The 27,185-nt window shown below is 40.5% G+C and overlaps 1 protein-coding gene across 1 annotated transcript; it reads left to right on the forward strand.

Moving 5' to 3' along the window:
* The first annotated feature begins 331 nt into the window (after nt 1–331).
* Nucleotides 332–26,970, forward strand: kif3ca (kinesin family member 3Ca). The gene is made up of 9 exons (XM_003446316.5): nt 332–2,303; nt 20,082–20,183; nt 20,402–20,524; nt 22,858–22,976; nt 24,284–24,400; nt 24,633–24,741; nt 25,616–25,761; nt 26,130–26,213; nt 26,307–26,970. Exons 1-9 carry the CDS (start codon nt 894–896, stop codon nt 26,374–26,376), a joined length of 2,280 nt encoding a protein of 759 aa, XP_003446364.2. The 5' UTR covers nt 332–893; the 3' UTR covers nt 26,377–26,970.
* The last annotated feature ends 215 nt before the right edge of the window (nt 26,971–27,185 follow it).

Consider the following 27,185-nt stretch of genomic DNA (forward strand, 5'->3'; position numbering starts at 1 on the left):
ATGAGAGGGTTGTGTTTAATTTTCCCAAGCTTAATGCACTTAAATGGGAAGCTGTGTGGGCTAAATGTCGGTGCGAGGGCTATAATAATACATATGAACTATAATTTTAAGAAAATGTTTCAAATTATGGGGGCATCCACTGTGTAAACAAACACGCAAACGGTCCAGTTTAAATTCCCAGCTGTACAAACCATCCATGACCATTTAACGAGTTGGTGGCAGCCTTGGACAAGAATCGAGTCTTTGGCGAGGCAAAACTCTATTTCCCATGATTCTTTGTTCCACTCCGCAGTGATGTGGGGTGTGGTGGTGGTTGAATGACTGTGTATGTGGGTTTGGGGTGGGAGGGGGGTGTACAAGAGGGAAGCTCTGTCTCTCCGGACGGACCGAGAGCTGCAAATCCACCTCGGAGCATCTCTGCGCGGAGGACGGGAGGATGCGTACAGCGGTCTGCCTCGGAGCTGCACGCCGAGGACGATATGAGTGTGATGTCTGAACTGATTTGTGTCATTACCGGCGTTGTTGGATCTTTTCTTTTTTCATCGGACTGCAATGGAGCGTCGATCCAAAGCGTGAGAGGTGCTGATCGTCCGTCTGCTTGTAGGCTCATTCACGCACAATAAGCCAAGGAAACTGGCTGTTACACACAGTGGCAATTCATCATCTGTATTGGTAAATATCTGAGTCTATGCTATTTGGCACTGTGGCTGTTTTCCATTGTGATATGACCAAGAAGCCATAATGATTTTTTTTTTTTTGAATGAATGATTTAAAGAAACACATGCAGTTAACAGACGGGATATATGCTCATTAAGGGCTTCAGAGGGCTTTGTGGACTTAGATAATACACATTTACCCTTTTTGTTGTTTGCAACGAGTAACAGAAGCCAGTCATGTCAAAGAACAAGAGCAGTGAGTCAGTGAAGGTGGTAGTTCGATGCCGCCCTTTGAGCCGGAAAGAGGAGTCCAATGGGCCTGCAGGGGGAATAGTGCAGATGGATCTACGGCTGGGACAGGTAATCCTCAGAAACCCTCGTGCACCACCAAGCGAGCCCCAGAAAACATTCACATTTGATGCAGTGTATGATGCAAACTCCAAACAGCGAGAGCTGTATGACGAGAGCGTGCGGCCGCTGATAGATTCAGTGCTGGGAGGGTTTAATGGCACCATATTTGCCTATGGGCAGACAGGAACTGGGAAGACATACACCATGCAGGGAGCGTGGCTGGACCCAGAGAGACGAGGTGTGATTCCCAATGCCTTTGACCATATCTTCACACACATCTCCCGCTCCCAATCTGACAAGCAATACCTAGTGCGGGCGTCCTACCTCGAGATCTACCGAGAGGAGATTCGGGATCTTCTTGACCCCAATCACGGCAATGCTAGAGCCCTGGAGCTCAGAGAGAATCCAGAGACTGGTGTGTATGTTCAAGATCTCACATCCTGTGTCTGCAAGAGCATCAAGGAGATTGAGGAGGTGATGAATGTGGGCAATCAGGCGAGGGCGGTTGGGGCAACAGACATGAATGAACATTCGTCCAGGTCCCACGCTTTGTTTTTGATCACTGTGGAGTGCAGTCAGCCTGGGCCAGATGGGAGGAAACATATCCGGGTTGGACGCCTTAACTTGGTGGACCTGGCTGGCAGCGAGCGGCAAACCAAGACCGGCGTTCAGGGCGAGCGCCTGAAAGAGGCCGCCAAGATCAACCTTTCCCTGTCAGCACTGGGAAATGTTATCTCCGCTTTGGCAGATGGGCGCAGCGGACATGTGCCGTACCGGGACTCCAAGCTTACCCGGCTGTTACAGGACTCTTTGGGCGGGAATGCTAAGACTGTTATGGTTGCCACACTTGGCCCGGCCCCCCAGCACTACGACGAGACTCTCACAACCCTTCGGTACGCCAACCGGGCCAAGAACATCCAGAACCAGCCCAGAGTCAACGAGGACCCCAAGGATGCTCTGTTGCGGGAGTTCCAGATGGAGATTGCTCGCCTCAGGGCCCAGCTCAACCACAGGAAGTGGAGGAGCAAACAGAAGAGTGAGCAGGTGGAGGACGAGAGCTGGGACGGAGACCAGGAGAAAGAGATTGAGGACGAAGAGGACGAGGAGGTCGAGAAGGAGGGAGAGGACTACGTGAAGCTGGAGGAGCAACGGCTAGAGAGCGAGAAGGAGGCCATTAGAGGAGACCAGGACTTGATGGCTGACGAGAAGCAGAAACTGCTGGGAGAGAAAGAGAGGATGATGGTGGATCTGAGGAAGGAGCAGGAAGCCACAGAACAGCTGACCGCCAAGTACAAGGTGAGTCCAACCAGGTGGTTTACTTGTTTTTTTTTAATCTTCTTGTCTTTCTTTGTTCCTTATTTGCTTTCTTTCTTCTTTTATCCATTCCAGACAAACACACACAAAAGACAAATTGAATAGTACATTCTGAGGCCATAAAAGAAGAGAGCAGGAGATTAAACAGTGAGAACAAAAACTAGAAACAAATGGTGAAAAGTGTAGAGAGATGCCAAAACTCCATAGGTGATGTTAGATGGTGCTACACATTGTATTGGTGCAGAAATTCTCTGGATTAAATTAAAAGTACTAGAAATAAAACAAATTTATTGGAAAAGTTAGTGGTTAAAGAATTAAAAATCACAAAAGAGACATTTAATAAGGTCCAATAAAACACTTCCTATTCATTTATTTTGGACTTTAAGATCTATTTTGTTAAAATATACATGTAATTGATCTTTTCTCCCTGATAATGTTAGCAGAAGCTTTTTGATATTGTACAGTGATGATTTCTGAGAGTGGACTGGCGACTTGCCCAGGGTGTATGCCTCAGTAACAGCTGGGCTAGGCTCCAGTGTCCCGGTGACTCTTAAGTGGATAAGCGGTTAAGAAAATGCATTGATCGATGATTTAACAGTTTTATGATTTATTTGAATAAATGTTAAACCCTCTTATTGAATGTCATCTTAATGTTTGTTTTAAAGTAGAAGAAAAGAATCCTCTTATTTTAGGTTTGACGTTTTATTCCAGAGGGCCATACTCTCTCTGAAAAAGGACATCTAAAGTCAAACATGACACACATGGTGCTGAAGTATGGTATTCAGTTAATTTGGTGGACATGACAGATTGTTTTACAGGCCTGAATACCCAAAGACTCGCTGGAGACACACTTCTTGAGATTCATTAACACAGTGTTGGATTTGATTGATTTTTCTCTGTGGTTGTTGGATTGAGATGGTGCGCAGGCTGATTCGGACCGAGGGTCGTATTTTGCCCACGTCTCCTTGGACCCTTACTCTAATCCCAAATATCATAACTAAAGGCCAAACTCTGACCTTAACCTACACTAAAATGTAATCTGAAAGTTTTAACCATACAAACATCCATCTGCAGCTGTGCTTCAGAGTAAATGTGCTAGCTAACCTTTACAAAGTGTTCTTATTAGTGGCCCAGTGGTGTAGTACATAATTCAGTACATTTAGTACATAATTTAGTGTGGTACATAATTCCCCCTAGGGATCAATAAAGTATTCTGATTCTGGTTCTGATTCTGATTCTCTAGTGTAGCATTTTACACCTTTGCCTAACAAGCAAAGGATCCAGTTCCCTTTGGGGTTGCATCAGGAAGACCATCTCTTCTTCTACAAATGTTGTCACCACTACTACTGGTTTGAGTGTTCTATTAGAGTTAAATTAGATTAATTGACTAATATATAAAAACATGAATATCAAATGAATTGGTCATTGTATTGTTTTTTTTTTTTAATTAAAGGAACTGATTAAGCCCCAGTCTGTTTAATTGCTGCACTATCAGCACTCTGTATTGCTGTACTCTACCATAGTTTGTGTTTATTATCCTCAGGTTTGTTTTAAACGTTTACTGCTAATCTGATTGCTTATAAGGTATAGAACCAGTGCAGTCTCACAGCAGTTTATGAAATAGTCATTAAAATTAATATTTTATACTTTTAAAGGGCTAAAGGTTTGGATGCTGAAGGGTTGGTATTGTGGTGAATCATTTCACTGCTCATACACTGCAGACCACAGTTTGGTTAGGCAATATAAATACTGTTTTGGGTTTAGAAAAAAATCATGGTTTGGGTTTAAATACAGTTGTTACCCTCTTTCAAAGCTATTCTTTTCGGTTGCTATGGAGATCTATACTCTCTAATGTGTCAACATATGTGCTGCACACAGGAACAGGTACTCCTGCTTCCTCCCACAGTCAAAAGACACCTATGTTAGGTTAACTGGTGGTTGTGAGTGTGAATGGTTGTCTGTCTGTCTTAGCACTGCACCCCGCTGCCTTCCTGTCAATGACAGCTCGAGTAGGCTCCAGCCCTTTCATGACCCTGAGTTGGATTGGTGGTTAAGAAGACTGATGGATGAACACTTTCAAAATAGTGCTGACTGTCACAAAAAAATTAATGTCTGTCAGATTGTCTGTCAGTGCACAGATACAAATGGGTTGCTTTTTTGTGATTATTTCAATTTTTGTGATGAGACTGAGCTGCTAGGACTCTTATGCTGCTCTGTATGCTGCATTGTAAAAGCTGGTTTGTAGTCTGAGTACACAGTCAGCTTGTTAACGCCTCAATGTGACCTTCAAAGACACAGATTAGTGTACTCATACTCTGCAGTCTGTATTTTGAATGTGCCAGTATGATGGTTTCACTTGAAATACAAACATTTCTACAGTTATTTGCTCTGATATTGCTGATTAGACTCCTACAGCTATAGCTGCTGTTACTATAGTTTTTTCCTTCTCAGACTACACTTACAAAACCAGTCAGATCTCTTTAAATCTTCATTTAGGACTATTAATAGCTGTGCATAGATGTGTTTTCCCACATAGCACCCTGTATCCACAGTTTGGTCTGATGTCTCTCATATGTCCCGACAGGCACTGGAGCCACTGAAGCTTAAAATGTCAGCTCTCTCTTTGCTATAATCACACACGCCATCACACAGCCTGCAATCAAAGACTGAGTCAGAGCTGCATTAATTAGTTGCTCTGATTCATGGGCATATCCAGTCAATAAGTCACTCGTGCAGAATGACTGAATGACTCACTCTATAATACTTTAGCTGCAGTCTCCCGACCATCCAACACGAGACACTGGCAGATCGGCTTACTGATCAGCCCGAGGGCATGGAGTAAGGAGACGAGAGGAGGACAAAGACATTTTCAGTGTTTCTTCTAGGGGAGCAATAGAAGGGCAGTATGATGTATGAAAACCCTTCTCAACTGTTATCAGTTTGTGATATTCTGTGTATTCTAGGAGTAATATTAATGGTGTTTTTTGAATTTTTGATGTTTCCACTTTCTCTCAGCCTACTAGAGATCCTCTAAAAGCTCCCACAGCAGGGGTGTTAACTTGATGCATTCAGTAGTGGGTTAAAAAATATTCAGTGTAGGCGGAAAGAGAGCAGTAAGAGCGGTAGCAGCAATTGGAGAAGTGTAATAACAGAGAAAGAAAGGGTTTTTACAGATTTACAAAGGTTATAATTATCCTCAAGAATCCAAACAAAACTGATGTGCATGGACAAATTGATCCATTTTACCTATATGTGGATTTCTTCCATGTAGGCAAAGCAGCTAAAGTCAATATATGACAACTTAATATCCATATTGTTGCAAACATGGGTAAAAAACATAAAGAGTTGCTAATATATTGGAATATAGGCAAACGTAATTTTGAATAGTTGTTACCGCACATTGTCACCCAGTGGTGGCTCTTAAATTAAAGAAAATCTTATTGAGTGAAAGATTTTTTTGAACCAAAGGGTTTGTATTATCGTCCAGTTTCAAAAATAAACCATAGACTACATACAGAAGACTGAAAGAGCCACTGTAACAGTAATGTAATTAGAAAGATTCGTATCTAATGTCCAGGTTTTGAAGACCTAATTTGTAAAAAAAAAAAGTGTTTTTAGGGAGACAACAATGTGATGGAAAAGCTGACACGCTAACACTAAAAAGCTAATCGCAAATATATATCTACAGTGTTATGCGATTAAGCACACATTACCTTGTATCTATTACTCCTGTACACAGGGCCACCATCAAAGGGGGGCCAGGGGGGCACTTGTATTGTGTCACTTTGTATGTTCCTCGTGATTTCCCGCCGTCACCGACCTCCCCTCCCCTCCCCTCCAACCCTGCACCTGAGCCTGCAAGTGCGCTCACACGCACAGACAGAAGGTTGTTAGCACACCCCAACATTTTAGTGCCCTCTATATAGCCATCCCTATGAAAACATTGTGGAGGCACCCCTGCCATCACAACACAGATGCTTCTGCTTCTTTTAGGCATCTCAGTGCATTCCTTCACATGTTTTGGCTTCTGTCACGTCCACAGCTATTCCGTCCCATTATTATCTGTTATTGTTGCCCAAAAACACCTGTCTGTTATGTGTGCTTTTACAGTGTTTTTCTATTTACTGGTGTTTTTGTAAGTTGCAGTGTGTTTGACCGCTCAGGATCACTGTACATTATGGCCATTTCCATCTGAGTTTTTGGAGTGAAACCATTCTTGAATTAGAGGGTGGAGCTAGCTTAATTAGCCATATTATTGTAAATCCATTGCAATGCAATGAAAGGCACCAACAGCAGAAAAAACAGTCAAGATGTAAGTTTAGTGACTCAAATTATTGCAGATCGAACCCAAAAGACAGCTAGCAAAAAGGAATAGGTGTAAATGTGTTCTAATATAAATTATCCTGTCCATACAGCCCAAGATTTCGCCTTGTTGAGTTGCTAATTAAATTTTCTATGTTTTTTTCATGTGGAAAACATCTCAGCGCTTATGCAAATTTGAAGCAGAATGTATTTCCAGAGTTTTATTTCATGGACTCAGCTGGACAAGCTCAAAACGAAAAATCCTTGAAATTGGCAGAAACAGCCAGAGTGCTTATACTCCACTTTAAGCGCAGAGTAAACATGTTCATTTTTGCCTCGTTTCTACTGTTCGGCACTTTGTGAGTGAAGGTCTGAGGTGTAGGAAGTCCCACGAGACGTAGCTAAATGTATATAGGTCTGCTGATCGCAGCACTTTCATTTGAATCTCCGCATGAGGCTTCTCATATTTCTTCTTGTTGTTCTCCAAACAGCCATGAGATGAAATCTGTTTAGTGCTAAATTGTATGAAATTTTCTGTCTGTGTACACAATTTAGATTGTCTTTGGCTCTGGGTGGTTGCCGAGTGATGAGAATGAGAAACTCCCCTCGGGGAGGAAGATGATTAAGGGTAAGAAGTATTTCCTGCCTTTGATGCATCAGAAAGAAGGAAACCTGATATACCCCACAGCAAACAAGATGAAGGTTAATTTGTTTGCTCCAACGAATGGTAAAATCTAACAGATAACTGTGGCGGTAGATAAAACCTGAAAAAAGAGCTCCATTGTTTTCCAAAAATAGTAAAAAACATATAAACAACACTGCTGCACTCAGTCACATGGGTTTGTTAATACCATGAGCAGAAACATGAACACTGTTGACAAGTTTTAAGCCATCAGTTCATGACTCAGTTTAAAAGTAATTTAAATTATGTGACTTCACACCACTACTTAGTCTAATCTTTTCTCTGCACTGATCTTGAGAGCTCATGAGGTAACTGTAATTTATGATGTAGCCCTTGCAGATGTCTCATGCATGGTCACAAAACAAAAATGCTTACAAACAATAATTAAAAGTGCATTAATATACACCACAGATGGGCTTTTTATTGCTACTCCTGTTAATTTTCATCCAGAGTCATGACTTTTGCAACATCAGGCGTGAACAGTCTCTATAAACGCGAGCAGATTACACACCGTGCCAATGTGAAAATATCCACAATAACACAAAAATCTGTCATGATTCAAGGAAAGATCAGTGCATCCATTTTCTCCAGCTCCTATATAGAGCTGGGTCAAAGAAGCCCAGACCTCCCTCTCCTCAGCCGCCTCCTCCAGCTTGTCCAGGGGAACGCTCCCAGGTCAGCCGAGCCGAGAGATGTAATCTCCCCAGTGTGTCCTCAGTCTCCCCGGGCATTCCTCCAGACTTAAGGAAAGATATCCCTCTAAAACATATAAAGTTTGACATCTTTTTCAAGGATTTAATTAGTGAAACTGTTCCCCAGATTATTCAGCACTGACAATAACCAGTTCTTTCAGCTGTAAAGCAGCTGAATGGATGTTATTATAAAGAATAAATATGGTGGTGTTTGTTGTGTTTGTGGTTATTGTTTCCAGTAGCTACATCAGATAGAGCACTGTCTTTGTATTATGTGCACAAGAGCCCAACCCTAATGTTCCATATCATAGATAAAATATAGATGATGTTGACCTCTTTATGTAATTTAGTCTCATTAAAAATAATAAAAACAAATAAAAGAGAATCATATATAAATAGAAAATATAAATAGAAAATGTTTCTGTTGCTCTGATTTTTGTAGAAAATAGAATTTATCATGCATTTATTTATATGATCACCTTGTTCCTTACCCACCTAAGCACTGTGGCCCAGCTTCCTTTTTATTGGCTGAGGCTGACATTAACCTGCCAATCACAGAAGGTTGCCTGAAGTGTTCTTTTTTTCCTTCTGCTCTCCGGTTCAGTGAGAGACAGGTTACTAGGCAGAGAGACAGAGAGAAAAGGCAACAGACAAGAGATGGAGCACTGGAAATGTGCTCTGGAATAGCCAATTATAGATAAAATGAGATGGTAATGCAATAGAGTCCCTCTCTGCTTGTGTCTCTGTCTCCCTTGCACACTCTCGTCCGTCCAATTAAAACACACACAACAAACAGAAGTAGGTCAGAAACCAGCCTTGTGTTGGGTCAGCTGGTGCTTCTGCAGGGTGCTGTTAGCTAACTGGCCTCCAAGGTACAGCGCTCCATCTGTGGATTGTGCTGTGACGTCGGTGTAGAGCTGTTGTGTGCCCTCCTGGAGGTGCTGCCAGGTTGAATTTACGTGGTCATATTTAATGTGTGACATCCTGTTAGGTCTGCAGGTCATGATATGAGGATGTCCACGTCATGCTCTTGTTTTCACCATTTTCCTCTTCTGCTGGGAGAAAAGCTGAGGTGGGACTGAACTGACAGACTCGCCACATCAAAAGGCACGTGAAGAAAAATTCAACTTTATGATCCGTCAAAAAAACGAGAAATCAGGAAGAAATATAAAAAGTATAAAAAGATAAATGTAGCTTTTGTCCAAATGTGGTAGGACATCAAACTTCCATTCTTTCTACTGGCCAGCAGGAGGCGACTCCTCTGTTTTCTGAAAAACTTGTAGCAATAGAAATCTTTGAGAATATAATCCTACTGCCTCCTTGATTTATGACCTCAGTAAACATTCTCAGGAGCATTTTAAGGTCTAAATCGCTTATTTAAGACATGATGTTGTTTTGGTAAATTATGATCATCATTAGAGTCAAAAAGAAGAATAAGAAAAGGTATGATTTACTGTGGAACTGGCTAGCATCAGCCAGTTAGCACTCATCTTCATGCTTTATAACCAGTCTGCTAGGGTTGGTTTGATGGACTCGGATCTCCACTACAAACGATGATCAGAGTGATCATTGAATGGCTTGACAATCCAGGCAATTTACCCATTAATGCTCGCACTTCTTCACTCTTTGAAATGCATGTAGGCAGAAGTTATAGTTCATCATCTCAAACAAGAGAAAACAGAAAGAGTCTGTCTGTTGGTTTCATTTTAAATTAGAGGTTAAGTTGACTCTGCATTTGTGGTGATGCTAGATTATCTTCTCTGCTGAACGTTTTTCCACCATCGGTGAGCGACTCTGCTGTGTGTCTGGGTGTGCACAGTGAGACTAAACAACAATTAGTTAGAAGAACAACAGGCATAAATAGAAAAAAAGGGAAAAAAGGTGCTTGAGCACCCCAAAAAGAGTCTAAACTCGCCTAAACTCGCCTACACTAAAGGGTATTTTGGGGGTTTGGGTTGAGGCTCAGATGGTTGATTGTAGTATTTGAGCAAGAACCCCCAGTTGCCCTGCAGTGGAATGTGAGTGTGTGAATTTTTAACTTTGGTGAATTAGGCTGTTAGTAAGAAAGTGTTTTGATTCCTCAAATAGCGTAGAAAAGCATAGTATAAGTACAAGTCCATTTACCATTTGTGTTCAGGCCACACATTGTGCTGGAGGCTAAAGCGACCCTAATAGGTGCATGTAACCCCATCCACAGGCAGGTGAAAAGATGAGAGTCACCAGCCTTAGTGTATCTTTTATATGGAGACTTCTCTGAGAAGTGATCTGCATGTCCTGGTGGAAAAGCGAGTGTAAAGGTCCCCTGTGAAGGTTTCCTAGAGTGATTTCCAATTAAAGGCATTCGGCTTCATGTAAGAACCAGTCAAATGGAGCTTTGGATTCATGCTGTTATGAAACAGCGAGCTGCTGTGGAGAGCTTCATGGCATCATGCAGCAGCTTCTCTTCAGGAGGCTGCTGTGACCGACCCTCATGTGGACTATTCTTAGATCCAGTTTTCTGGGTCAAAACTGCAGAGTCTCTCCTCTACCTACCGCCTCTCTCATTGGCGCTCTCATCATTTTTTCTGCCCTTCTGGTTTCACGTTTCTGTTAGTTTTTGAAGTATATTAAACCTACCTGAACCAGCTTTAAATTGGTTGTTTCATCTTCAGAAGAAGCTGTCTCACCTGTAGAAAGCATTGAAGATGAACACATAGACCTTGATGCCGCCATTTGTTTGTTCTGTTTTCAAGGCTGAAGATGATTCTTACATCATCACCATCTTGAAGGACACTTTTCAGACCAGGAAGCTACAGCCGCCTTTTATACTGTCTGTTGTTTCACCCCACCGGCATTTAAGCAGCTCTTCTCGAGTCACGATTCTCTCATGTTTAACTTTCTTCTTCTTGCTTCAAATTGGAAGTTTATGGTTTTAATTTTTAGATTTTTTTTACACTACTAACAAATTTGTTTTGCAAGTCTTGTGAACTTTGAGCCTCAGTCAAATCTTTCCTTTTCTTTAGGTTCTTTCTATAGCCTCATCTTCCCTGTAAAATTCCCTTTGAACCTGAAAAACCTACTAAAATCCTAACCCTTGAACCCATCCTTTCACAATATGTGATGTTCAAAGTAACTTTCAAACTAACATTCATTAAAAACTATTTCCTTTTCCCCCTATAAATAAATATATTTTCCTCAACACACATACAGTAAGGTAAGTTTCAGACCTCCCCCTTTGACGGGTTAGACATCAGAGCAAGTTAATACAGCAGTGATTATTGCAGACTGTCTCATCTGCTAGTTCAGCTGGTAATTTTATGCATGCTGCTTTCTCTGAAAAGCAGCGCTGCAAATTGGACAATTTCACACATCTTCATTGTAAATGTGTGAAGTTTCTGCTTAAAGAAATCACCACCAGTAACTGCAAATTTAGAGCAAACTGCAGTTTTCGCTTGTGTTAACAGAAAATTTTATTAGCACAGTCTGATCTTAAGAGTGTGAATCCACCAAGTGGAATCTAAGAATAAAAACTCGTCCATGGCAAGATGCCCAGATAAAGTCTGTGTTGGGAAACACTGGGCTCTTTCTCTGTTGGCACTCTTGATCTTTTGATCCCTTTTGTAGGAAACTTAAAATAGACTTTGCATCGTCAGGCGTTGTGAGAAACAGTGGAGGACAACCTAGCCCGGAGCAGGATAATAACTGAAACTCGTACCTCGTGCTTATAGTTTGTAGCTCAGTTCGCATAAGCATGAACTAATTTGTCCCGCTGCAGTTTTCTACTCTGTTCTTTGTTATCACAGGAAATTGATGTGCATTAAGTTTCGTCCTCCATCCTGCCAGCTGAAGTTGAACCAATCAGAGCGCCTGGTCAACAACAATACCAGCTGCCTCATGGGAACTATAGATACACACATACATGTGCATGCACACACGGTATGTGCATATCAGCTTTCCACAGTATCCGTTTAAGAATGAAAAATGTATTTTACAAACACGCGCGCAAACACACACACACAGATACCACACATGCAGCTTTATGGATAGAATAATGGCGTATCCTGTTTGCATAGCTGCCTTCCTGTTAAATTAGAGGAAAGGCCTAAAGAGACTTACAGAGGCCTGTGTGTGTGTGTGTGTGTGTGTGTGTGTGTGTGTGTGTGTGTGTGTGTAGGAGGCTGATAACTGCACAAGCTCATCTCTGCTCTACATCTTTCAGCATGGAAGGCAGCATCACTGAAATATTGATGAATCAACTGTGTGTGTCCATGTGTGTTTTCATGTGTGTCTGTTTGGCTACACGAAGGGGGCATCTGCCTCGCTAGAGAAAACATTCCCAGAAAGAGAGAAATGTCTGCGCGTACGCATCAAATATTAAATATATGTTATCTCACACGGCACAGAAAGTGAAAATTGGATTTAAAGGGGTACAAGTAATGTAATATTTTGCTAATATGATGTTGTATGAATTCTATAGATATTAAGTAATGAATTTAAACACTTTCAATTAAGCCACATAAAGACATTTAGGGTCAAAATTAGTCTAAAACGTACCTCTACATGCATTTGCTTTATTTTAAAGACTGCAGTTAGCTTATGCTAGTGTCAGTGCATAGTTTAGTGGTTAACACACTTGGTTGGCAGGTGGAAGGTTGCTGGTTTGTTTCCCAAAAACTGAGTTTTGTCAGAAGGTGCATCGGAGGTAAAAACTCCCAAATCAAGCATATACAGCTACCTGCTATTGGTGAATACACAGTAATGAACGGGATTTTTGAGGGGTTATAACATAAAATAAAGGAATTACACTATTTTGTAAGCTTCTTTATGATTCTACATGTGATTGTACCTACATTATAATCTGTAATGTCCCTTGGGTCACTTAAAGTATGTTTACAGTGTTACTATAAATGGTTCTCTTTCATATAGATGTACCAGAAGAGACATAATGTCTTAATTAGTAAGCATTAGTCCTCGTGGTACACATATCACTACACACACTCAAATCTTTAAAGACCTTTTAGGCATTTTGAAGTTTTATATTTGCTTTCCAGATATAAGTTAGCTTAGTTAAGAGTAACAGAAAGTAACTAAAACTCGCAAATGAACTTATTATTTAGATAATTTTAGTAGATTTATTAAACAAAAAAACTACAGAAATCTGAACTAGAGCTTAAGAGAGATCTTGACTCTAGGCAGGAATAAGTCAGTTTTATTTATACAGCACATTTGAAAACACACAAAGCCCTTTACAGACAGACCAGTTTGTAATCCAGCTCTCAAGAACTCGGGCCAAAGCACATCGCTTTCAGGACTGGTGTGCTGTCTTTTCTTCGAGCAGCTGCATTTTTCTCAAAATGTTGAAGTCTTGTTTAAATCTTCCTGCAAAAATCTGCTGCAGTTTTGAGCATGAAAGAAATGCCACAGTAAATTTGTTGTACTCCTCTTGATATAAGGTGGCAGGTACATGCTGCACAATTTTACAGCTCAAATATTTTTTAACGTCACCACCCTCTTTTCTCCTGATAAAGTATAGATTTAAAAGCTTGGATTGACAGTGTACAGTGTTTTTGTTATCATCTACATTAATATATATCAACAAATTGGAACCTTTGAGGAAACTTATTGTCAAATATGAATATCTGTGTCTTTTATTGTGAAAATTTATGACCTAAACAGAAGAATGGGTCAAATGTGTCTGTATTCCAGCAAAATAGACAGATGTTCTGCTGATTGTATGGCATTTACTGGATCTGTCTCGTGTGTTTGAAGGATGCAGTTGATGAGGGATGGATGGCAAACTGTAATAAGATTTGAGGCTTCAAATCGTGGCTGTTTAAGTGGTTTTTGCATCGACCGGGACTAATGTGAAACAGATTCTTCGAGATGTCCCGACCTACACTGCTCGCTGTTTTTCATACTCAGTTGTCTTCTTCTTTTTACTTCTCTTTTCTTCTGCCTGTGTGTCTGCCCACTAGGATTTCTGTCTTTCTGCTGCACAGACCTGTTGTCGTCACATTATATTTATAGCCCAGTCGCTCCCAGCGGGCCCTGGCCTCGCTGTGATTGGCTGGCTGATGCTGATGAGCCAGCTCAATGTGCAACACTTCCCATTCTCTTCACTTTCCCATCAGCAAGTGGATCAGTCACAGCTAGAAGAATCTGAGCACACACTTATGGGCAGATTATATATCCATAAATAAGTATGCATGCTGGCACTCACACACGCTCTCAAATGCATTTCTAAATGCTTCAGTTTTCTTCTTCGGCATCCTCCTGCAGACGCCGCTGCTTCCCACAATGTTTCTTTAAACTTGGCAGTTTCTGGTAATTTTGCTGTGAGATAAACAACAAGTTATCAGCACTGTGATAGCTTGTGACTTTGATTGAAAGCAACCTGTCTCCAAACAATTGCAGTCCAACTTGGATTAACTGCATTCACTTCCAGGCTGATTGGCAAAGTTTTGCCAATTATTGCTGCCCAGTTTATAAAAACACAGGCAGCCAACACAATGCAATAAATTTGAGTCAGTGTGCACTGATAAATGCTGCTTGTCTCTTTGCAAAAGGGGACTCGACTCAGCTAGCATTCTGGTTATATTCATGTAAAACAGCAAGGTCACCCAGTGCCTATGTTATTTTGCAGTTAGATTGTCATTCCTGCAGCAACTATCACACTATCTATGAGCTTCTGGCTGCAAAGTGAATGTTAGAATTTAAGATGAATTTCTATGTAATGTATGTTTGTATTCTCCCAAACAGATTGCACATAACCAAATAAACCCAATCATAAACTGGGAGCATTGGGGAGTTTCCTTGAAGATGATTTCTGAGTGCGAGTGGTCACAGAACTAAAACTCATTTTGGAAGCAACCGTATCAAAGACAATGAAATTACAAGTTTATTGCACACAGTCACATCTGCTGTTTCCCCGAGTGTCACTGTGGTATAAATTCTGTTAAGCCCTAAAGTGAGACGTGAGTGATGTTTTGTCTTGTTTAGTATTAAATTGTACTGAAAGAGAGTCTACTGTATAAAGCTGGCTGTTCAGTTTCTCCAGTATGTTTTGCTTAAGCCTTGTTTAGCACTAGCTATTTATGATAAAAGTCATTTATAGTTGTATCTTGTTAGCCAACATAGCATGCTTACATTAACCTTAACTGAGCTGTGTGTGTTTGCTTGTACTACTCATGTTGCAGGGACATAAATCTGAATCTTTGTATATCATCATTTAATTTTAGGACCAAGATTTGACTCAAGATTAGTATAAGGTTAGGTTGTGACTAAGGTTTGGCACATATTGTTAATGGTTATGGTTTGGATAAATCATAAAAGGAGTGTAAGTCAATATGATGTCCTTTAAAGTGATGGAAAGGCTTTGTGTGTGAGACTGAAACCTTGATCTGCCTGGATGTCTGGAAACAGAATCATGACTCCAGTGAGTCGACAGTCATCTGAGTGAAGGTCATTTGGCTTCCACCCTGAGTCATCGTCCTCCTCCCCACGACCTCTTCCTGTTTTCCTGCCTTCTTTATATCAGCTTTTGTTGCAGCAGCTTTAATCAGAAAAGTTTGCAAAGATTTAAAAGTCCTTTTAACCATAACCATGACTTTTCTTTCTTAGCGTTTCAATTTATTGAATGTATTTATTGAACATGTATGTTGCAAAGATTAAAAGGTTTGGTTAGAAGATAGAAGACTTTTGCTTGAAGTCTCTACGGGTCACCTGTTTGTGACAAAAGTGAAGACAGCATCACCTTTGGTCCCTCTGCGAAGAGCCAAAGGAATTTTTCCTCAGGCTAAATCTAATCAGAATAAGTCCTTAAAACAACTACACCACAGTCCATTTAATGCCACTAGCACTAAACTCCTGTGTTTGTCATTTGCAATAACGGGCGAGGACTCGTTCACATCGCTTTTGAGGAATTTGAGGTCATTCTTCTTTGCAGAATTGTTTCAATTTAGCCACAGTGGAGCGTTATGAGCGAGCCAAACCATCTCAAACTAATTCAAGTCCAGACCTTGACTAGGCCACTCTTAAACCTTCTTTTTGTTTCATGAACTCTGACCTTATTGGTAAAAATGCTTTCTTATTTCACATAAAGGACGCCACTGCACTGTTTTCTTCATTTTCATCATAACAGCTGATGGAAATATTGTTCTCGTCCCAGTGTGACACTCATTTTTTTCCTATGTTTTAAATGTAATTTTGATTTAAGACTGGAAATCAGTGCAGAAGATACACTCTTGGTTGCAGGCTGTTTGTATCTAGACTAACCAGCATTTATGTGCAGTATACACCAACATTGTTCCAATTTAATTGGATGTTGTTATATCTGTTATATCTGTGAATGGGTGTAATTGGGGTTTGACACAGTTTTATGAACCCACTGAGGCTCACAGTGGAGCTTTTTATAATCAGCAGACAACAATTCGCCACAAACCCCTCCCCCCAGCGCCCATTTGTAAAGAGCGCCTTCTGCTGTGAAAAACTCACTTGTATTGGGCTAATAAGCAGATAACAGGTAGCTTTTGTTACTTAATTATCTGAAGGTAACTTCTGAACTCTCTCAAGACCTGCAGCCCTCACCATCCAGTGAAGCTTCACCCCAAGTTCATGCTTGTTTTACTTCCAGTCTCTTCTTAATTTACTCCTTTTCTTTTGTCAGTTACAGCAGTAACTGACACTCGCCTTTGCACTCTTGGGAAAAGTATGACAAAAGTGTTATCCTTTTCCCTGTTTTAGTGCACAACTGAGCTTCAAGTTTTTTGGGAGATTTTAAAAATTGTTAGAAACAACTGGGACGATTAAAGGGACGATTATAATGAAATAACCAAAGGCGTTTTATTAAAAAATATTTCTGAATGAGGGCCAGCGTATGATTAGTCTCTGCCCAGGCATAAAGAGGAACACCCTAAACACTTTCATCAGCGCTTGTGACGTGTCTGTACAGAGCGCAGTAATTGCTATTTTTGTCTTGACTTTGTCAATGCAATAACTCGAGAATGAGGTGACGCAGAGTTTTCAGATCCATACCACAGGTGCATCTGCTAGGAGACTGAACACTGGCACCAGTATTTTTTTAATTGTTAGTAAGGTGGCTCTGAAATTTGTTGCCACCAGCTGTATTTGTTAAAGTTAAGAAGGCTTAGTGTGTAATTACTGGGAGAGGAGAAGGGTTGCTATTGGAGAGAAATGCTGCCTGGGCAAGTATGTAATATATCAGTGTGAATTGCGGATGAATGAAATGTGCAAGCACCCGTGGGAAGCACTTTGAGGGTTCTGGATTTAGATTTAAACGTTTTTGCAATTTTGAATTAAGCTAAAACGTGATTTTGCTTTACAAGATTAGTGCATGATGAATGAGACAGACTCCTTGTGGAGTAAAAGTCAAACTTTGAGTTAAATCCAACATGTCAAGTGGCCATTTAAGTCACCGACGTTTCACATCATAAAGACTGTGTGTAAGGGATCCAGCTAGCCTGTCAGGGAGGGCAGACATAGGATGCATGAGAGGGAAAATCCCTGACATGAATCGGCCCTTTAATGAAGCTGAAAGAATATGACAGAACACAAAGCACAGCGAACCAGTCGCTCACGGACACATTCACACACCAAACACAAAGACAGCTCAAAACAAAGAGGCGTTCTGTGGAAACCTGCTGCAGACGCATCCCCTCTGAAGGACTCCACTGTCCTCTGCTTGGGTGTAAGAGTGCGTTTTCGTGCTCACCCATACAGCCCAGTGGAGAGCGAAAACCATATAGGCTGCACAGAGTTGACACATGCACACACTGTCTTTTTGTAATCTGGAATGTGACCAATGCATTGTCCGTCTGTGGGAGCTTATTTCCGTTTTCCTCTCTTCCTGTATTTCCTTGTTACTTAAATTTTCCTTTAGAGCAGGGAGGAAGATAATGACAAGAACATGTGCAATTTTCATAACTTGAAAATTGCATCGCTGTGACTCCAGGCCTTTAATCTCTGCAAATAACTAGAAAAGCTGTAATCAGAGGCTCGAAATGATATTGAGTTTGGAACAGTCAAGTAAAGACATACATGATACTTGTAACTTACATTTTCTCATATAAGAAAAAGTAGAAATTAAAGCAATAAAAGTAACGAGGGCAAGGAAAGGAGCAGGAAGTAAAACCAAAATAAGACACAAGAGAAAACAAACCTTCAAAATAAAATAAGAAGTAACTAAAAGACATGACTGACGCTACATGAAGAATACACTGAAGTAAAAATAACACCAGAGACCGGGGAGCGACCGAATCCCGGATCAACTAGAAACAACAACAAAAACTACAGAACACCAGGGCCATGACACTGTCCCTGTACAAACGTTACAACAAAGCAGAAGTAAAAATGTGCAGGCATTATTAATTATTGTTGGTTAAGATCAAAGCTTAAGAGATCAACAAAGCTATTACAATGAATCCTAATGAGGGTATGAGTGTGTGCACAAAATGTCAAGTCCATCCATCTGTGGTTGAAACACTAGATGTGGCGCGTTCATGCTTTGCATTGAGTTCTTGCATTTGCACAATATTGAACTAAAACGAAGACAGATTTGGCCCGTTCGCCTTATTTGTTACCTCAAAGCCTTTCACAGGTCTGCAAACGAGTCACTGTGGTCATTTGGGTTGGAAACAAGACTCCACAAGAAGCATTAGTCTGACTGGGAGAAGCTCAATACGTGTGCAATTGTAGGAGGACATGTAACCATCAGTGGCACTAGAGCATAGTCAAAGTCAAAGTCAGCTTTATTGTCAAAAGCCTCAAAAGCCATATGCACAGATCATACACAGCGTGTGCTTTCTTTGCCAGGTAACCCCTGAAAAGGAGACTTTAATCTCAATGAATGTCTTTGTTAAAAGTGGTTATCGCTCATTACCTTTAGAAAATCAACAACAAGAACGTGACAACATATTTTACACTGTAACTTTGCACTGCTTTACTTGGACACAGTTTGTGATTCTGCAGAGTTTCAGCAGAGCTCAGCTTGTTGTCGCGTGTCGTCATGTCGATGCTAAGCTGCCAGCCTCCAGCGTCCGTCTGCCTCATCAGCACAAAGTCTGCACTGACGAACACGCACAAAGACCCAATTGTTTAATGTCCAGATGAACTTAGCTTGACCTCACAGAGGTTCAAAAGCAAAGAAGACAAACTTTCTAGTTCTTCATTTCCATCAGCGTTCAATTTTTGTCAGCGAGGGTTGACGTCAGCTGAAATTTCTATATTAAGCCTTTGATTTATATTAATAACAGGGGTTTTATACCTGCTAATATCCACTATTATTTGTGTTGTATTGTTTGGGCAAATTTTAAAAGAGCATCACAAAAGAAATAATAAGGAAAACACAAATCTACTGTGATCCAGTTAGTATCAATTTACAGCAGGCAATTAACATAATTAGTAGTTGGCATGAGCTGTTAGTGAGTATAAACAGTGATCTAGAGGCACATTAAATGCTGCGTAAATGTAAGCTTCTTACTCCTTTTGAACACATTATTCATCCATCCTCTTCCGCTTATCCTTATCAGTGTCACAGGGGGGCTTGAGGCAGTCTCACCTACCATAGGGAAAGAGGCAAAGTACACTCTGGAAAGGTCACTAGTTGTCACCAGGCCAACACATAGAGACAGTGAATCATTCACCTTCAAATGATTTAGATTAACCTATGGAAACTGTGGGAGGAAGCCAGAGTACCTGCAGAGAACCCACATGAACACAGGGAGAACGTGCAAACTCCACACTGAAAGGCTTCAAATGGTGGCATTGAACTCAGGACCTTCTTGCTATGAGGCAACAGTGCTAACTGCCCTACACATTATTTATTACTATTATTATTTTCCTTTTGCTTTTATGAACTGTGTGTCCAGAAATTCATTTGAGGATGCTTTCCTAATGACGTTTAACAGCAAAAACTGTTTTTCCACTTTCATTTTTAACAGTGTGCTTCTTTAAACTTTAGCTGTTTAGTGACTTTTTGATATGGCATTAAATATAGAACCTGCAGGATGTGTGGCATTTGACGGAGAATATAAGCATGTAATAAAGTAGCTTCAGAAATATGAATCAAAATGTTGTTTGTTTTTTCAGGCGATGGAGAGCAAGCTGCTGGTCGGTGGAAAGAACATCATAGATCACACCAATGAGCAGCAGAAGATGCTGGAGATAAAAAGGCAGGAGATAGCGGAGCAGGTAAAGCAGTTTTTTGCAGTAGTACACTAATTTACTCAGTACAGCTGCACAGTTCATACTTCAGGCATACATTTAAAACCTTAGGAGAAATATTTTCTGCAGCAGTTTGTTTAACATTTACAGTAATTAGTGTTTTCTGCAGCCTGAATTGATAAAAACACTCCAGAGCTGAGGGGAATCCACAAAAAAACAGGGTAATATTTGCATTCTGCTTTCAGACGCGTAAGGAGCGCGAGATCCAGCAGCAAGTGTTGATTCAGGATGAAGAGACGCTGGAACTAAGAGAGACTTTCACTTCTCTGCAGCAGGAGGTCGAAGCCAAGACAAAGAAACTCAAGAAGGTAAAATATCCTGATGATGCAGAAAAAAATCTGATGTACACAAGTAGAAAAACAGTAGATATCCTCGTTTCTGCACACGCACACACTTTTGCAAAAGAGGTAATAGACATAGTAGTATAGGTGTGTTTTAACGTGCACACACTTACAGACCTTCCCTTTTTGTTCCTAATGTGAGAATGTCCCTCTTTACCCCCTTCTTTCCCTTTGACCTTTGACCTGGATCACAAATGACCCCTTGACTTGGACACTCGCTTCGTTCGGACACACACTTAAATCTCAGTACCTCAAGGTTTGTCCTGCCGTCCCTTTCCCTCCCTTCCTCCCTATCTGCCGTTTTACGTCTTCACGCTTTCTGCACTAACCTTCTCAGTCTTCCTTCACTTAATGGTCAGTTTGCTCCAAATCCCCCAGTAACTCACTAAACCTCTCCCTCACCAGTACAAACACCGAACCTATTACATCCTTCCCCTCTCTTTCCGCTTCCCTATCTCGCTGCACGGACGCGACCAGCAGGACTAACACCGAGCGGCCCGTTGTGCGAGTGCGGGCGACAATGTAACTAATGATCCTTTGCTGATCTGATTCCCGAACGTGGGTCCATCTACTCCTCTCACACTGCATGATGCTGTCAGGCTGAAGAAAAGAGGGGGTGTTTTTCACGCTGTGCATTCAAAACTCAGTGGGCAGTCCGTAACGCTCAGTGACTACAAAAATGTCACTGACACCTTGTTTGCTGGAAAAGAAAAAAAAAACTATTTCAGAACTCTATTTCTTAAAATAGCTAATGATAATTTTTTTTCTTTTTTTCCTTCCAAAGTCATTATTTAATGATCAACTGAGAAGTTGATCACATTAACTGTTAAGTTGACGTAAAAAAAAAAAAAAGCAGATTGCCACAGTTACCTGTAGTTTTTCATGTTTGTCTACAAATACTCGCTGATACTCACCCAGCAGTAGTAAAACTTGAAAAAGTAAAAAGGTTTGCCTTTTTAAGCATGTTGGCTGTAGTGTTGAGGCACAGCTTTTATTCTGAAGGTGAACCTTCTCCATTTTCTTAATTTAACTACAGCTTGGAGAGTAGCTGGACAGTGCTGTCACTGCTGTTCAAACAGTAGCAATATGCTAGCGACCTGAGCATTCACTGGATGGGGAATAAACATTTTTTCTTAGGAACATGTAGTTGCCATTGTGTCACAGTCCGATCTTTAGGTCTGTGTGACTCTGGCTTTTACAGTCATTTTCCCAACAACCTCCATCAGCCACTAGCAACTAGTTGGGGAATACTTACTTTTCCCTTGTAACAGTTTGTTGCAAGATGGTTGCAGACCAATCTCTAGGCCTGTGCAACTGGGCCTTTATTCACTTGATACAACACTGCTACCATTATTAATTATTGCTACGGTGTAAGAATTCACATGTCTGCAAAACTTAAATACCTGTTGTGTCCATGTATTGTTTAGTGTGTTAACTGAATGAATTCACTGAAATTAAATTAATTTCAAGCTTAAATAGATTTTCAGGGACAAAAGGACATATTATCATGGTTTTGCAGAGAGGTGGAAGCAACTGCATACAAGAGTATGACATAAAGCAAAGAGCAAGCTTTACTCCAAAGCTGATAAGTCAACAAAACTAAATGACAAAAGTTAAAACCAAGTTAGCACTGAAGCAAAAAGGCTAGAGGAACAGAAGGAAAAACAAACTTCCGGGGATATTAAAGCTAACAGTAAAAATCAGGATGGACACTGGGGAAAACAGAAACACTGCAAAACCAACAGGGACCAGAATTCAGTGATAAAAGCACTTTTAGCCACATTTTTTCTTGGCATAAGAAGAGAGTGAGAGTACCTTTCTGTAATGTAACATTAAGGCCTCAGGTTTGAAGTCTAAATTTAACTGTCAAATCCAATTCCAGGTGGTTTTTAAGATATTTGACATTTTTAAGCTAGCATCTGGTAAAATCTGTCCTAAAATGGAGATTTGCCCCAGATGCTTCTTATGGATTTGATTTTTGGGGTTGTTTTTTTTTGCTGTCCGTGTCCGAGCTGCAGAGCCTGCAGTGTCATGATTCACGGCTGAAGTCAGGATTCGCCTTTATGTTTGAAGCCTCGGGTGAAGTCAAAGAATGAACAGTGTGAAATCTCAGGAGGAACCAGGAGGAGGAATTAGAGGAGGAGAGCTCCCATTGGCTGGCCTGTTCACCAGACACCAGTGCCTCCAGTGCTGTTGCTATGGGCAACCGAGCTGCAGCGAGTTGTAGACCAGTTCATCTTCACTGGGAACCTCGGGTCTGATCGCTCCTCTCGCTTGTTTGTCTTTGTCGTTTCATCCAGCTGTACGCCAAGCTCCAGGCAATCAAAGTGGAGATCAAGGACGTGAACGACGAGCACGTGAGGAGCAGACAGGAGCTCGAGCAAACTCAGAACGAGCTCACCAGAGAGCTCAAGTTCAAGTGAGTCAACCACAAATCACAAAGAGTGCTCAAAAATCATCACATATAGTACGGGATTCTTCAAAGCAATCAGCCCCATTTAAAGATCAATAAATCCGTCAAACATAAGGCCCGGGGGCCAGTATTGGCCTAGCAAAGACCCCATTCTGGTCCGCAGGACGGCTTTAGAAAATATGATGGAGGGCATGCATTTTTGGGCTTTTAAATTTTACATCTTTACCTGCTAATAAAGACCTCCTCACAGTCACTCATACTACACCAAAATAGTTAAGTAATAGATAAACAATTAAATGACAGAAAAGTTCCCGTTTTATACTCTCCAATATGGAAATTATGGTTAAAAAACAAAAAGAAAATTTTCATCCATCATAAAAAAAACCCGAACTAACTACAGGACAGTAATTTTATACATTTATCATGTAGAAATTGCACCCCTTTATCTTATGTTAAAAATATCTCAGGGATTAAATGTATAATTAGACATCTTTATAGTGATAGAAATTTCACTCGTCTTACCATCAAAATGGGCTGTATGTGGCCCTTGATGTATAATGACTGTGACATCCCTCATTTAAATAGTTACTTCCTTTGCAGTCTGAGTGTTTACACTAAAGAACAACTTGTGTTAGGCTTTTACCGGTTGTCTTTTATTCTATGCAAAAGTACGGCTGCAGGGTAAGCAGTTAAAAAATGCTTTTACCAGAAATCTGTTCTTGCAGAGGTAGGGCTCTTTTTTATGCCAAACTGAGTACTTTTACAGTTTTTGTAACAGTTTTTTTATTCTTTTTGTTTGCTCCCCTGCTGCGTAAACTTTTCTTTATTGTCAGAAGTCTACATGTCTTATTTTGCTTCCCGAAAAGAGCCCTGCTAGCAGCTGTGATAGCCAGCTGCTCTTTCTTCTTTTTCTTTTTTTAAATTTCTCTAAGCAGTGAAAGTGCTTTGTAACAGTATTGTAATAATACCATAAAGTATTTGTTAATCTTTTCTTTTAAACCTGGTTTTGTGCAGCCAGTTAAATAGCTAAGTTATGTTGATTTGAAGAAACAGCTAAACCTATAAAAAAGCTTCTAAGCAAGAGTTCATTTATCAGTAGGTTTAGTGTTTATGAGTAAAAAAGACTTTACAAATTCAAAGAAAATCAATTTTTTCAGTTTAAAATGTGAAAAGTATACAAATAAAGCCCTAAAACCTTACTCACAGTGCATTTGCTATTACAACCATATGACTCCAGATACTTGCATATGATATAAACCATTACTTCTGACATCAAGCTGAACCTTGCATCACTCTGTGTTGTGAACACGCAGGTATCTGATCATAGAGAACTTCATCCCGCCTGAGGAGAAGAATAAGATAATGAACAGGCTGGTCTTTGACCCTGAGGAAGACCAGTGGAAGTTCCAGTCACTTGTTCCTGCTGAAAGGTCAGCGTCTGGTTTTGATGTAAAAGAATAAACTCTTAAATTTAGTCAGGCTTTAGTTTTGACCTCTGGTGCGTAATATGCTTATCTCTTCTTCTCGTCTTCTTCTGCTGCTGTTTGAGTGGCGTCCTCCCTTTTTTTTGGCTTCTTTTAGATGGTTTTTTTGGCCTTTTGAGAATTGATTCCAGACTGGGTTTTTGTGTGTCTCATTGATCCCGACTTTTCTTCCGTTCAGTAAATCCTCGCAGATGAAGAAAAGGCCGGCATCTGCAGTCGGATACAAACGACCCATCAGCCAGTATGCCAGGGTTGCCATAGCGATGGGAGGTCATTCCAGATACAGGGTAAGTGTCTGTGTGTGTGCTGACCTGACATCCTTTTGAGGACATAAAACAAGCCCACAAATATAAATCATTAAATTTTAATGTAAAGAAGTATGTTTTTGTTTTTTCATAAATCTTTATTCTGAATGTTATATAAATTATGTACATTTTTATTTCCATTATAGGTCAGTCAGTTTATATTCAGTTTAATTTGTCCTTTTGCATCCTGAAAGACTAAATATCAGTTTTTCAGATTTAAAGATTTCAGGCATGATTTACTCTTATGGTTTTGACCATTTACTAATAATGGTATTTTCTGTCAGAGTCAAAGTCAGACTTAAGACTCATTGAAATATAAAAACCAACACTAAACTTGAACAATAAAAACATAATGGACTCTTAAGGCACTGGAAATTGAAGGAACTAGAAACCAAGTGGCAAAAATATCATGACAATCTCAGGAACATGACATTACTTTTCTTTTTTTGTTGTTGGTTTGCTCATAAAAAACCCTTAACTATAAAAATGCACCATACTTTATTAAAGCATTTGCTATGAAATTGACGGACTCAGCTTTTACCAGAGTAACACAGCATTCAGTAAACGTGACCGAGAGCTACTTGGCCATTGAATGAAGCTCCCAGCAAGCAGTTTTTGTGCTGATGTTAATGCCAGAGCAGGTTTCTCTGCAGTTAAGCACTGACTTGTTGCAGTGGGGGCATCCTATTAGAGTACCATGGTCAAAGTCAGCCAGCTCTTTGCAATAACAAATATTTATAAAGGCAGATTGAACGGCTAGTTACTTGATTTTATACACCTGTTGTTAAGGGGCTTCAATACTTTGATCCATATAATGCGTTACTGACTGTAGGTAATGTTTTCTTAATGTGTTCAGGCTGAGAACATCATGTTTCTGGAGCTGGACATGACTCCTCCAAACACCGCCTCAGTCGATCGCTCGAAGGACGCAGAACCGAACCAAAGTCCCTCGGTGGACAGCTCGCCCACCAAGGAGAAAGGCGTTCGAAAGTCCCAGTCTTGGTGAGGTCAAATTAATGCAGCCTCTTCTCATATAAATAAAACATATGTTGTCTTTCTTTATTGGCATACACTTACTGCACGCTGCTGCTGCTGCTCAGATGTTTCTACATCTGGAAATAGAGCTGGGAATACTTTGTCATTTTTGTGTTTGAAACCCGCTTCCACTGTTCAGCCTGTGCATGTGACTTGTGAACTGTAAATGGTTTAGCATCAGAGCATCTCTACAGTAAATGGGATTATTCAGGATTAGCCACACCCTCTTGCCCTAATCTGATGGTTTATCTGTGTTTTTCTCAGCTGGATAATCTCAATAATCTGTGATTGTACATATTATACATGTATTATACAACTTTTTTTTGTTTTTTCAGGTGTCAGACTCCAAAATCCATGACTTCCTCCCCTTCTAATGTGTCCTTGGCAGCATGTCACTCTGCCACAACCGCAGCGGCACAGTAAAGCTTTAATGAAGAGAGCTTTTTTTTAATTCCCATTATTATTATTATTATTTATTTGATCTCTCAACTTCAACTTCCTCTTTTGGCCAGTGGCCGCCTTACAGACTTCTCAGTGAGGCCCACAGCTGGGACACAAACACACCACCACCACCTCTGCTGAAAGCTGACAGACTACATGGAATTGATCTTCTGGCAGGAAACTAAATGACCATATGAACCTCAGAAACTCTGTATAAATCAGTTCCTCCAGTTCCTCCTCCGGCAGAGCCCTTTCCTCTTTTGCATGTTTGAGACCGATAGCCTCAGCTCGTCTCTGAAAGCAGCTGGCTGCAGTGCTGAACTGCCCAGACTGTTGTGAGTGTGTGTGTCTGTCTGTTTGTGTGTGTCTGTTGTGTACAAAGCGCTGTATGATTGCCTGTTTGTGTTTCTAGTCGTGACCACTGCAGATTTAAAGGTGAACGTTTCATGTATTCTGGATTTTTCAAAGCAGGTTTGGTCTGTTTTCTATGTAGAAGTTGGACTTCATCGTCAGAGAGTTTATGTCAGTGTTGGCTTTTGGAAATGAGTACACTAAAAATAATAATAATAGATGATATGTGTACTGTTGTTGGTCAGACGAGGTGCTCAAGACCTGAATGATGACCGTTGTCATTCCTGTTACCTCCCATCATTTATCTGTCCCCCTGCAGTGTCTAATTTAAATGAAATGTCTTAAAAACTAATGTAATTAAAATGAAGAACATGAGGCATGTCACACTGTCAGAATTATTTTATTTATTTATTTATTTTATTTTAATTCAACAAACAAACACAGATGGGCGGATGGTGACCAGATCCCAGCAAACTAAATGTGGGACAAACACGACGTTTGTCTGGGACAACGTGGGGCGTGTCAACAATGCTGGCAGGACGTCAAATATATTACATTAAAGTGCAAATTTTCCAGGTCTTTTGTCAAGTAAATCAGAA

The sequence above is a fragment of the Oreochromis niloticus genome, linkage group LG15, assembly GCF_001858045.2.
Source record: "Oreochromis niloticus isolate F11D_XX linkage group LG15, O_niloticus_UMD_NMBU, whole genome shotgun sequence".
Lineage (NCBI taxonomy): Eukaryota > Metazoa > Chordata > Actinopteri > Cichliformes > Cichlidae > Oreochromis > Oreochromis niloticus.